Source organism: Phaethon lepturus, unplaced genomic scaffold (genome assembly GCF_000687285.1).
Source record: "Phaethon lepturus isolate BGI_N335 unplaced genomic scaffold, ASM68728v1 scaffold6387, whole genome shotgun sequence".
Lineage (NCBI taxonomy): Eukaryota > Metazoa > Chordata > Aves > Phaethontiformes > Phaethontidae > Phaethon > Phaethon lepturus.
Window position 1 is genome coordinate 967 of NW_010553928.1, and position 11,761 is coordinate 12,727.

The 11,761-nt window shown below is 53.1% G+C and overlaps 1 protein-coding gene across 1 annotated transcript; it reads left to right on the top strand.

Moving 5' to 3' along the window:
- The first annotated feature begins 1,029 nt into the window (after nucleotides 1-1,029).
- On the top strand, nucleotides 1,030-11,512 carry LOC104624323 (F-box/WD repeat-containing protein 7-like). Its single transcript, XM_010291659.1, has 12 exons — nucleotides 1,030-1,116; nucleotides 3,413-3,715; nucleotides 4,964-5,046; nucleotides 6,072-6,210; nucleotides 6,686-6,820; nucleotides 6,920-7,043; nucleotides 7,207-7,343; nucleotides 8,936-9,049; nucleotides 9,570-9,751; nucleotides 10,030-10,255; nucleotides 10,617-10,827; nucleotides 11,005-11,512. The coding sequence occupies exons 1-12, from the start codon at nucleotides 1,030-1,032 to the stop codon at nucleotides 11,271-11,273; spliced, it is 2,010 nt and encodes a 669-aa protein (XP_010289961.1). The 3' UTR covers nucleotides 11,274-11,512.
- Nucleotides 11,513-11,761: the final 249 nt, after the last annotated feature.

The window sequence follows — 11,761 nt, forward strand, 5'->3', positions numbered from 1 at the left end:
GAATCAGAGCCATTTAAACAAAAGGACTGCTGGTATGAGAACAGGTGAGGACAGATTTATAGAAAGGGGGTTTATCACTAGAGCTGTGCTTTTGGGTAAAACTGTTTAAAGGAGCAAAGCAGCAGAAGTGCCTTAAAATGATACGTGATGAATTTCAAAGTATGATCGGAACCTTGCCTTGACCCCAATGTCTATGTTAGCTGCAAAGGGTGGATGCTTTCCACTCTGGGATCCTACCCCTTTGGTAACAGCCAGGCTGCCCCTCTTACGTTTAGGTCCTTTAGGCTTGTGGCAGAAATTGCTTGGAGTCAGTACGGGGCGTAGGTATGATCGGTGATAAACCATGGTTCTGAGTGCAGGGCTGGGTGGTACTTGACTTGGTGCTTTACAAGATGGAGGGTGCCTTGCACACACACACGTGTGTGTGTGTCTGTGTGTGCCTGGCAGGAAGCAGGGGCTGTTTCCATTCCCTGGAGCTGCAGACAAGGGAGATTGACTGTGTGGGCCAATGAATACTCCTAGTCTTGGTACTAGTCAGCTGGAAGGCACAATTCCCCTTTCTGAGCTTTTAGCCTTTGCTTTTGGGCTGCTACTCCCCTTGTTTATAGCAGCTCTGGTGCAGTTGTCTGTTCCTTGCAGGCATTGCAGTTGTTGTTCAGGGCAGGGAAAATTTGTGGAAACTGAAGGGATTACATGAGAAGGTCTGTTTTGGGCAGAAGGCATCCCTTACCTTGGGTGGGAGCAGTAGTGAGGACTTGGAGTACAAAGGTATCGCCCTCCTGATAGGCCTAAAGGGAACTGCTGGTTCGAAGTGAGATGTAAGCTGGTAGGTCTGGACCAGCCAGGAAAGAGAGCCTGTCTGAGGAGGGTGTGAGTAAGCTTGGTCCTGCTTTGAGGCTGGTCCTTGAGTTCCTGTGCTCTATATCAAATCTTCTCTTCTCACAGGAATTGAAGGGCTTCAACTCACTTGATGATCTTCTCCATGTGAAAGGCATCACCACCCGCATATTGGAGCTGAACAGTCAGCGAATGACTTGCAGGAGGAGGCCAAGCAGTGAGGAAGCTGCGAGGGGGAGCCCTGGTCTGCAGGGGGACAGTAAAGCTCCTGAGCCTCAGGTAAGAAAAGAAAGGTAGGGTTCCCCTGCCTAACCGGTATGGAGCTGATCCTCCCACCAGCAGTGCAGGAATTAGGGAGGGGTATCCCATACTGTGAGAGGTGGTAGCTGGTAGAGGGACAGAGGAGGTTTACAGGGGAGGAGATATACCTGCTCTGGGCACTGGAACAGGAACAAAGCAAGCTGCGCCCTTTCAAACAGCCAAGTGGTCTTGTCCACAATCTCCCTGTAAGATGGCAGCCCACCTGCCAAACAGGGTCCAGTGTAACCAGGTGTTGTGAAGAGATGACCCATCTGCCTCTGATCAGGGGAATCTGTCCAGGGCTAGGCACTTAAGCACATGTGCACTGAGGCCTAATTTCTGAATGTAAATAAACCCAGCCCTAACTGCACTAAACATTTCAGTGCTTGATAGGACACCTTTAAAGCAGCAAGATTTTTCCTTCCCTAGATGACCAAATCACCTCTTCATTTATTTTCTTGTACTACAAAATATTTTCTTCAGATTTTGAATCACTTGGAGGAGGAGATTGAGCAATATCTTCAAGTTTTAAGCATTCTGTTTAAAAATGTGGATTGGGTATTGCAGGACTCGAGTGTATAGGGCAGCACAAGGGGTAGTACTGCTTTCCTGCTTGCACTTCTTCCCTGTTGAGATTTCTGAGCCTGAAGTTTGTGATGAGTGTGACCCCTCAATCCTTTTCAGTTATTGCTTTACAGGATGCGCAATCCCTGGTGCCTAGCTGGTCCTGCTCTTCCTGTCTTTAGATGGGGAACATTGCCTCTGGGTGTATTGAAATGCATTTAATATACCAAGTGATGCAGATCATACCGTGTGACGGTCCTGTCCTCGCTACCTACGCAAGTGTCAGTCTTAAAATGTAATCAGAAAATATTTTATCTACTTCCATATTATGAATAAAAGAAATATTAACAACTGTGGTTTCCCATGCACACACATGCCTTTATGGGTCTGCACTAGGCCCGTCAGCAGAAAACCTGCAGTTTCTCATTAACACATACCTTTTGAGATCTGTTCACTGGCTCTTTCTTGATCTAAGCCGTCTCATCCATCCACCGTTTGGAGGCTGTGGCATGCCAGTGTTTGATCAGAAGCCTGTGCCCTGGTCAAATGCTTAGAAGTGTATGAGTACGTCTCATCGATGTGATTTATGTAATTGCTTTTTTTAACCAAATGTAACACTTTAAGGAATAAATTCAACTTTATTTGAAAAGACCTACTTTCATAAAGTCTTACCAGCTGGTACAAAGCATGTCCCTGTCATTTATCTTGTTGAATCCTGCACCGGCCTCTCTTCTGCTTGTGTCAGGCAATGTAAAGACATGTTTTTCTCCTGCTCGCCTCAGTTTTGGCACGACTTTCACACTCTCCTAGTCTTTGCAATTTCTCCAAGATTTACTGGAAGTAGTTGCTGTAGGCTAGTGATCTCCGTGTACTAGTCTCTAGGACTCTTAGTTGCAAATTATCCTGGGCTGCCAATTGAGGTGTTACTGGTGTATTGGAAAACAGTTCCTCATTCCCGTGTGATACAGGGGCGTTGTTCTTTGTTCTGCTTCCTCCAAGTAATTACTGAATGCTTCTGTGCTTTTTTTTTTTGTGTTAATTACAGTGCTGCTTTCTTGGGGGAGGAAGGGTGCAGGTGGGCACACACTACTTACGACCTCCACACCATGCTGAAGGCTGAAATGCAGCATGAGCTTCCGTTCTGATGCTGGGGTCCTGCCCAGGCGTGGCAGCCCACAGGTGCAGCAGCTCTGCTCCCTGCTTTAGCAAACAAAGGGCAGAGGGCTGTTCCCAGCTGCCAGCAGGGAGATGGCTTGCTGTGCAGAGGTGGAGCTGGTGCTAGCAGGTTTGGTATTGTTCAGCACCACTGATGCTCCTGCGTGTTTGTGTTTTCGGTTTAGCCACAGAGTTGCTGGCTGGCATGTAATTTGGTCACATTGCAGCTGTACTTCCTTGTGGGGCTGGGAAGTAACCCGTCTCCTGATCTTGCTTGGCCGTAGCTGCCCCATAACCCCAGAGAGCACCTTGGCTCAGTAGTCTGCTCCCCTCTTCCTATCTTTGTCTCTGCTTAGCTTATCACCCACTCTTTGCTTATCACCCTCTCGTTCCTACTGCAGAAGGAAGAAGCCCTTTTATCCTTTGGGCCGTTGATCTCACTGGCAGCCCTCTCAGCTCCCTAGCATGTCCCCCAGCCTGGGCTCCAGGGCACCCTGAGAGCTGGGGTGCAGAGCTGCAGCAGACAGACCTGACTGTGCCTCTCGCTGTATTGTAGGTGGTGGCTGAGGAGGAGGATGTTTCAGGCCCCTGGGAGCCAGAGCACTCTGGAAAAGGGAGCCCAGGATCAGGACCGGAGGCTGACAGCTCCAGTGGCCAAGGGACGCAGGAGCCAGTCAGTTCCACAGTCTGCGGGGAACAGGAGGAAGAGGAGGAGGAAGAAGAGGAAGAAGGGAGCTGCTACAGTGAGGAAGGCGAAGATGGCAGCAACGTCTACTTCTATTACACGATTGGAGAGCGCTGGATAGACTACCTGCAGCGGACAGAGGACGGTGGCCTCCTCCGTCACGTGCGGCCCAAGGTAAGCCTGCTGGGAGCGTGGCCCCAGGCAAGGGCTTTGCCCCAAAGAGTGGGGCTGCCCATGTGGTCGGTGACTCCCCAGTAGGAGCTGACACTGGCATGTTGCCTGCAGTCCCATTCTTGGTAGCTAGTGGCCTCAGAGCCCTACAGGCACCCACCGCTTGCTGTTCTGCTGCATGGGGTGTGTCTGTCTGTTATTGCTGCTGCAGACCCCCAGGACATGCCCGAGTGCTGCAGGCCAGCCAGGGAGCTCGGGACTGTCAGCTGGGTGTTGGCTGGGCTGTGAGGTCCACAGTGCAAATTGTGCTCAGCAGTTGCTGTCGGCCTGACTGGCTGTTAGGGCGGGGTGGAAGGAGGCACTGTCCCAGTCTGTCCAAGTGCTGCTGGCAGTCCCCAGTTGTGCCGGTCCCCATTAGAGCCTCCCTGCTCTGCGCTGGGGTCGCTGTGTCATAGTGCAGAGCCTGAATTGGGGCAGCAGGAGTCTGCTTGGGAGTGTGAAGCAAAGGTCTCATGGAGGTTTCTGCGGGATGTGGGCATTGTGGTGAGAAGCCCTGGCCCGCCCTAAGCGCAGGGCTGCAGCTGGTGCCTGGGTCAGTTACTGGAGGGCAAGAGCACCCAGCTTCCTTACCTGGGTTGGGAGAGCCCCATGCTGACCTTTTGGCGACTGCCAGCACTGTTTGGTAGCCACCTCACTCTCCCCACATTTCCTGATAACCCTGAACCTCTTGTATGGAGTTAGAAGGATGTAGATTCCTTTTGATACAACCACGTCAAGGTATGGTCTGCCATACATCCCAGCACAGCTCTCCCTGTAGCTGTCAAGCGTAGTGGGGTGTGCTCTACGGCCCAGCTGTAGGGCTGGTTTGCCAGGAGGCTTCAGCATGCTGAGCTCCCTGCTCAGGCTGCAGGTCTGCCTGCTCTGTGTTGAACTGTGCCTAGCAAAGGGCCAAGCAAGTATACCAATAGTTTTTCTCAGCCACTGTTTTTTGTCCCTGTGCACCTGTTTTGCTAACTTTTCCCCATCAGGTCTGATAGTACCCTTGGAAGGACCAAGTTCCATTTCTCCCATGGAAGTTAACTCTTCTGCCAACTCTAGATCAGCTTCCCTCGCAGGTCCCCAACATCAGCGTGGACTTGGAAGACTTGCTAGGCTGGGTCTCCTACTCTGTCACTTTTGACAAAAAATCAGTGACCCAGAATGTGCACAGAGGCCTCTGCTCCAGCCTGCTTTAACTTGCCCTTCTTGCAGATGAAGCGGAAGTCAGAAAACGGCCTGGATGGCAGGGCCCTTTCCCCTGGTAAAAAGCTGTGCAAGGGCTCTGAGTACAGCAGGTAAGATGCATGCTCTGCGTGCTTAGCAATGAGTTGACCCAGGGGGTGGGAAGACCTTCTACCAGTTCCATCCCTCAGTCATTTAGGTGTTCTGCTGAGGTTGTGGCATCTCCGTCCTTTGAGAAACACTGTCATGGTTTAACCCCAGTTAAGTGGGGCAACTAAGTGCCACACAGCGACTTGCGCGCTCCCCACAGTGGGATGGGGGAGAAAATCCGCAGAGTAAAAGTGAGAAAACTCGTGAGTTGAGATGAAGACAGTTTAATACGTAAAGCAAAAGCCACACATGCAACCAAAGCAAAACAAGGAATTAATTCACCACTTCCCATTGGCAGGCAGGTGTTCAGCCATCTCTAGGCAAGCGGTGCTCCATCACATGTAAAGGTTACTTGGGAAGACAAATGCCGTAACTCCAAATGTCCCCCCCTTCCTTCTTCTTTCCCCAGCTTTATATGCTGAGCATGATGTCATATGGTAGGGAATATCCCTTTGACCAGTTTGGGTCAGCTGTCCCAGCTGTATCCCCTCCCAGCTTCTTCTACACCTTCAGCCTACTTGGTGGTGGGGTGGTGTGAGACACAGAAAAGGCCTTGACTTTGTGTAAGCACTGCTTAGCAGTAACTAAAACATGCCTGTGCTATTAACACTGTTTTCAGCTCAAATCCAAAACATAACCCCATACTAGCTACTATGAAGAAAACTAACTCTACCCCAGCCAAAACTGGCACAGATACAAGAGACATCTGGGCGGTCCTGCTTGAGCAGGGGGTTGACAGATGACCTCCAGAGGTGCTTCCAGCCTCAACCAGTCTGTGATTCTGTCATTCTGTAGAGCAGGCTGGCTAAGGGGACTGCATGTGTAGTGGTGGTCCCAGTGGAAGTGATGGGGAAGGGGGTTAGCTTGGTGGGAGGCCCATAGCTGGTGATTTATGGGGACCTCTCTTCTGACAACCATTTGCACAGTGTGGCCCAGACTAGCATTGGCATCACACCTTTGCTTTGGTTTCTTCTCGGCTGTGGTCCAGGACGCTGTCTCCCTGCATGCCCAGTCCCACCACCACCTTTGGGGAACTCCGCAACGCCAAAGCAGGCCAGGCACGGCGCCGCCGCATCCCCTCTGTTGCCCCTCCTCCCGAGCTGCAGGACTGGCTCCGCACCTTCCAGGTAGGCTCTGGAGCCTTGCCAAAGGGCTCACCTCAGAGGGCACTGAGGAGCTTTGGGTTTGACAAGCAGGCAGGAGGGGAGCCAAGCCCTATGGAATCTGTCTGCGTGCAATCCACCACAGGCAGGGGTTTGGGTCCCATGGTGGAACTTTAGTGAGTTTTTGCCTTGGATGAAGGAGCACAGAAGTGGTGTTAGCCCCCTCTTGCTCCCCTTTGTCCTGGGAGTGGAGTTGCTTTGTCCACCATCACGCAGCAGCTGTGTACCATCTTATGTGACTCATGTGGCTCCTCTGTATCTTGGGATCTAGGTAGCAGAGCCCTGGCCTGCTCCAGCGGCCCAGCTACCCTGTCTTGCCTGTGCTAGTTGGTGTCTCTGATAGGGCTGGGGTGGGGAATAGGCACTGTGCAGAGCCACGGGGGAGCCTGTGAGGGCCTGCTGTGTGTGCAGGCATCGTGACTGATGTCCCTGTCATCAGCGGTGGAGTGGCCCAGAGAAGCTGCTTGCTCTGGATGAGCTCATTGATCGCTGCGAACCCTCCCAAATCAAGTACATGATGCAGGTCATTGAACCCCAGTTCCAGAGAGACTTCATTTCCCTGCTGCCAAAGGAGGTGAGTTGAGGCAAGGGACAGGCTGGCCCTGGTGCTGGGCACCAGTTATCAGCCACAGGAGCCCACTGTGCCCTTGTGACTTGGCTTCCACTCCTGCAGCTGGCACTCTATGTCCTCTCGTTCCTGGAGCCTCGGGACCTGCTCCGTGCTGCCCAGACGTGTCGCTACTGGAGGGTCTTGGCTGAAGATAACCTGCTTTGGAGAGAGAAATGCCGTGAAGAAGGTAAAGACCCCTCCTCTACACAGCATGTGTCACATTGTGGCTGGGATCAGCAGTGGGATAGCCCACAGCTCCCACAGATCTGCATCATCCTAGCAACCCAGTAGGGTGAGAGCATGGACTACCTGTCTACTGTGAGGCATCCCACTGTGTTTTCCTCCTACAGGCATTGAGGAGCCTTTGAACCTGCGTAAGCGGCGCCTGCTGAGCCCTGGATTCATGTACAGCCCCTGGAAATTTGCCTTTATGCGGCAGCACAAAATTGACATGAATTGGCGCAGCGGGGAGCTTAAAGCCCCCAAGGTGGGTGCTTTCAGGAGTCCTTGCTGAGAACCAGACTCCAGAGCTTTGATATATAAGAAGAAGCTGGTACAGGAAGGGTGTAGCAGAGAAATATCCATAACCAGTAGGACGAGAACAATGCTAAGAATTTTCAAAGTGCCTCGGGAAAAGATTCACCAGTCTGGCCTGTCTTCAGGACACACAGGCCAGAAGCATTCACCTAGAAATACTTGAATTTGGAGGTCCTCGAAGCTGTAGATCCTTCCAGCTTCCTGCAACTCCTGTCCCTGCCTGTAGAGAACAGATCCACAGCGCAGCTTGCTTGTGGCTTTCCCATGTGCTGTGGCTGGCAGCACAGCTGATCTCGGGGATTGCTACAGTGGGTGGTACAGAGCTGCAATTCTGCCAGCAGAAAAAGGGTCACCCTGGACCCCAGAGAAAAGGGGGTTCTATCCCTTTGGCCCTTCTCTGAGCACCTGTGGCAGGGCTGTAGCCAAGCTTGGCATCCCGGGAGAGGTACAGCCCTTCTGGGGCTCAGCCAAGCCTTGTCCCTGGTACAAGGTTCCAGAACACCTGAGTGTTCTTTCCCTGCCAAGGTCCCTGCCTGCAGGTCCAGGAGGTAGGGAGAGGAGAGCCCCAGCCACACCTTCTCTCGGTCTCTCAGGTCTCAGTCCTGCTGCTCTCCACCTCTGGAGACTTTTTCTGGGCCCCTGGTGTTCCCAGCCCTTTCTCCAAGCCCCTGCCTTGGCGGCACCCGGGTGAGGAGCAGTGCTCTGCACGGTGCTGTCACTGCAGGGACTGCACCCTCTGGCAGCAAACTGGCACCAGGCAGCCCTTTCCTGAGACCCCCAACATGCTGGTCTCTGCACCCCCCATGAGCAGAGCTCCCCAGGGTGCTGCCTGCAGGAACGTCTGCTGCGGGGACGTGCACCTTGTACCTTCCCCTGGCTGAGGAGAGGCTTAGTACATTCCCTGCAAAGGGCGGCTCTGGGCTTATTTTCACATTGAGCTGCCACTTGCCTTCATGCCGCCCCTCCCCATGACTTGGCCAGGTCTGTCTGATATGCCTCCTCATTCACTAGGGTCCTGCCAAACCTGCCTGATCTCTGCCTGCCTGCTGATGTTGCTTGGCCATTGCCCACCTTTGCTGCCCTCTTCACACATCACCGAATTGGGGAGGTGACAGCTAGAGCACAGCTGTTTGTGCACTGCCTGCCTTCTACCATGTGGAGAATGGAGCTGGTGGTCCTAAATGTGCTCTGGCTGATGGCCAACAGTTTTTCATCTAGGACAGAACATCAGCTCTGAGCTCGATAGCTTGTGTAGCCTCAATAGCCATAAGGGTCCATCCATGTTTTGGAGCTTCTGTGTAGCCCACTGTGTCCCAGCAGTAGCTGCCAAATGTCCCCCCAACTCCTGCTGTAGCTGCTGCCCCACAGAGAAGCAGCAGGGAGGTGGCAGGCCTTACAAGGACTCATCTGTTCTTCCTTCTCTCAGCACTTACTGCTTCCCTACCATTCTCAAAGGCTGCTTTTGAGGCATGAGGTTCTGCAGGCTCTGAGGGCTGTGAGCTGCCCTCACCTCCCTCTTTACTGATGTTTTTCTCCATGCAGGTGCTGAAGGGACATGATGACCATGTCATTACTTGCTTGCAGTTCTGTGGCAACCGGATAGTCAGTGGCTCAGATGACAATACGCTCAAAGTGTGGTCAGCTGTCACTGGGGAGGTGAGCTGTTTCCATAGCTGCACCATAGGGCTGCTCCACTGGCATGCTGAAAGTCATACTGATGATCCTGTGCTTTGCTGCAGGAATGGTGAAGGTGTGAGAGGCATAGTGGCCTTTTAGGTGGGTTTATCTTGTCTCTGTCAAAGCGTAGCTGGGGAGAGGATTTGATAGATCCTGTGACTGCAGGAGCCATGGGAAGAGATGTCTTAAGCTACAAATCAGTGTTGGAGTGGTAGCAAATGAGCAAGCGCTGGCCACATGTGTTTTCACTGGCAGTCAGCCAGTGTAGACCACCCTCCTGGAGATCCAGTAAGGGCAAGAAACTCGACTGTGTTTAGAATAGCAAGTGATCATTATCACAGAGAGGACTCTGCGGTGGGGACCTGAGTCTGCAGGGAGATGGGTTGTTGACCTGAAAAGCCTTATTGGTCCCTTGCCCGGAGGAAATCCTATGCTTTGCTTTTCCTTTTTTCACTGTTCAGCTTTCTCAAACCAGTGTCTTATATCTTGTTCTTTGCAGTGTGTGCAGACACTGGTTGGCCACACAGGGGGTGTGTGGTCTTCCCAGATGAGGGACAGCATTGTCATCAGCGGCTCCACGGACCGGACACTCAAAGTGTGGAATGCAGACACAGGCGAATGTGTGCACACGCTGTATGGGCACACGTCCACAGTGCGCTGCATGCACTTGCACGGGAACAGGTACGGGCGTAACTGTACTTGGGACCTGGTCTGGTCTCTGGAATGGGGCAGGTGAAGGTGTAGACATATTAGGGGCCTGGGCCAGCCTGTGGCATGGGATATAGGACAGGTCAGGGCTTGGGCTGATCCATAGCTGAAAGATGCTGTGTAGGAAGATGTATCCCTGGGGAGGATAAGCTGTGGCTACCCCTCAGGGAAGCCCGTGTATCTGGGGTTATCCTAGTTGGGCAAGGTCTAGGGTCAACACAATCATGCTCCAAGTGCACCCTTGCCCACAGGGTTGTGAGTGGCTCACGGGATGCCACTTTGCGCCTCTGGGACATCGAGACTGGGCAATGTCTGCATGTGCTGATGGGGCACGTGGCTGCTGTGCGCTGCGTGCAGTACGACGGGCACAAGGTGGTGAGCGGTGCGTATGACTACACAGTGAAAGTGTGGGACCCTGAGAGCGAGAGCTGCACTCACACACTGCAGGGACACACGAACCGCGTCTACTCCTTGCAGGTAAGACCGTGGCTACCTCTTCCTTCTCACTTGTGCTGCAGGGACACGAGCCATGTCTGCTTCTGCAAGTAAGAAGCTGTCTCCCCACCCCATGCACATGCTGCAGGGACACACAGGCCATGTCTGTTCCCTGCAGGTGAGACACTCTCTGCCCCTCCACCCTGATCCCCACACACGCATGCACTGTGGGAACACAAACACTGTGTCTGTTTCCTGGAGAGAAGATAATGCCAAACACACATGCACCCTGATTAGCCAGAGGGTGTGTGAGCACATCACTTAATCTACTGTGCCCCGACACCAGACTGTCAAGAATACTCCTTCCTGGGCAGCCCATGCTGATCTGTGTCTCTCTGGGCAGTTTGATGGGACACACATCGTGAGTGGCTCTCTGGACACGTCGATTCGAGTGTGGGACGTAGAGAGTGGAAACTGCCTGCACACCCTCATGGGGCACCAGTCGCTCACTAGTGGCATGGAGTTACGTGACAACATACTTGTATCTGGCAATGCTGACTCCACAGTCAAGATCTGGGACATCAAGACAGGCCAGTGCCTGCAAACACTGCAGGGTGAGTGCAGGATGGAACAGCTCTCCTCACTAGGGGTGTTGGAGAAGGGTCATGTTGACTCCTAGCTGCCAGACATGTCAGAGGCAGGGCGGATGTTGCCCAGCAGTGCATGCTCCTGAAGGGCCTGGGATTGGAAATGGGAGCACAGGAGGACTAACAGATACCCTCTGCTTCCAGGGCCCAGCAAGCACCAGAGTGCTGTGACCTGCCTACAGTTCAGCTCCAAGTTTGTGGTGACCAGCTCAGACGATGGTACTGTCAAGCTCTGGGACCTCAAGACGGGCGAGTTTGTGCGCAACCTGGTTGCACTGGAGAGTGGGGGCAGTGGGGGCGTAGTATGGCGCATCCGCGCCTCCAACACCAAGCTCGTGTGTGCAGTGGGCAGCCGCAATGGCACAGAGGAGACCAAGCTGCTGGTGCTGGACTTTGATGTGGACATGAAATGAACCTGGCCGGTCCAGGCTGGGATGGAGGATCCCGCGGGCTGGGCATAGCAGCTGGTCTTGGTGGGGCTGGTCCCAGAGCAGGCGCTAGCCCCCCGCGGGCTGTAAATAATGTTTGCAGCTGTCTGGGCCTTATTTATATATGTGTGAACTCCCTGTGGGGAGCCTGCGCCCGGCTGGGGCACTGTACAGAGGAAGCAGCATGTTTTGTACACACTAATATATTGATTTATTTCTGTACCTGGAGCCTCCTTCTCCACTCCTGATGTTCCCTGATCCCTTCCTTCCTGGAACTTGCCTCTTCCTAGGGAACAGTTGGTTCCTACAGCCCATCCCATTTGATTCCAGGCAGAAGCAGGGAGGGTACAGGCATTCTAGAGTCACTGACCTTGGAGACCAGCACACGCATGCCCTTGTCTGGTGGAGTGCCCTCTGCCTGAAGTTCCATAGTCTGATGACTCCACCTTCTTTATTTTGGGCATGGTAGCAGT

Excerpts from the sequence above, each read along its gene's own strand:
- LOC104624323 (XM_010291659.1), top strand. The coding sequence starts at position 1,030 with ATGACTTGCAGGAGGAGGCCAAGCAGTGAGGAAGCTGCGAGGGGGAGC. Across the intron at positions 1,117-3,412 it reads GTAAAGCTCCTGAGCCTCAG|GTGGTGGCTGAGGAGGAGGA; the intron begins GTAAGAAAAGAA and ends GCTGTATTGTAG. Across the intron at positions 7,344-8,935 it reads GGGAGCTTAAAGCCCCCAAG|GTGCTGAAGGGACATGATGA; the intron begins GTGGGTGCTTTC and ends TTCTCCATGCAG.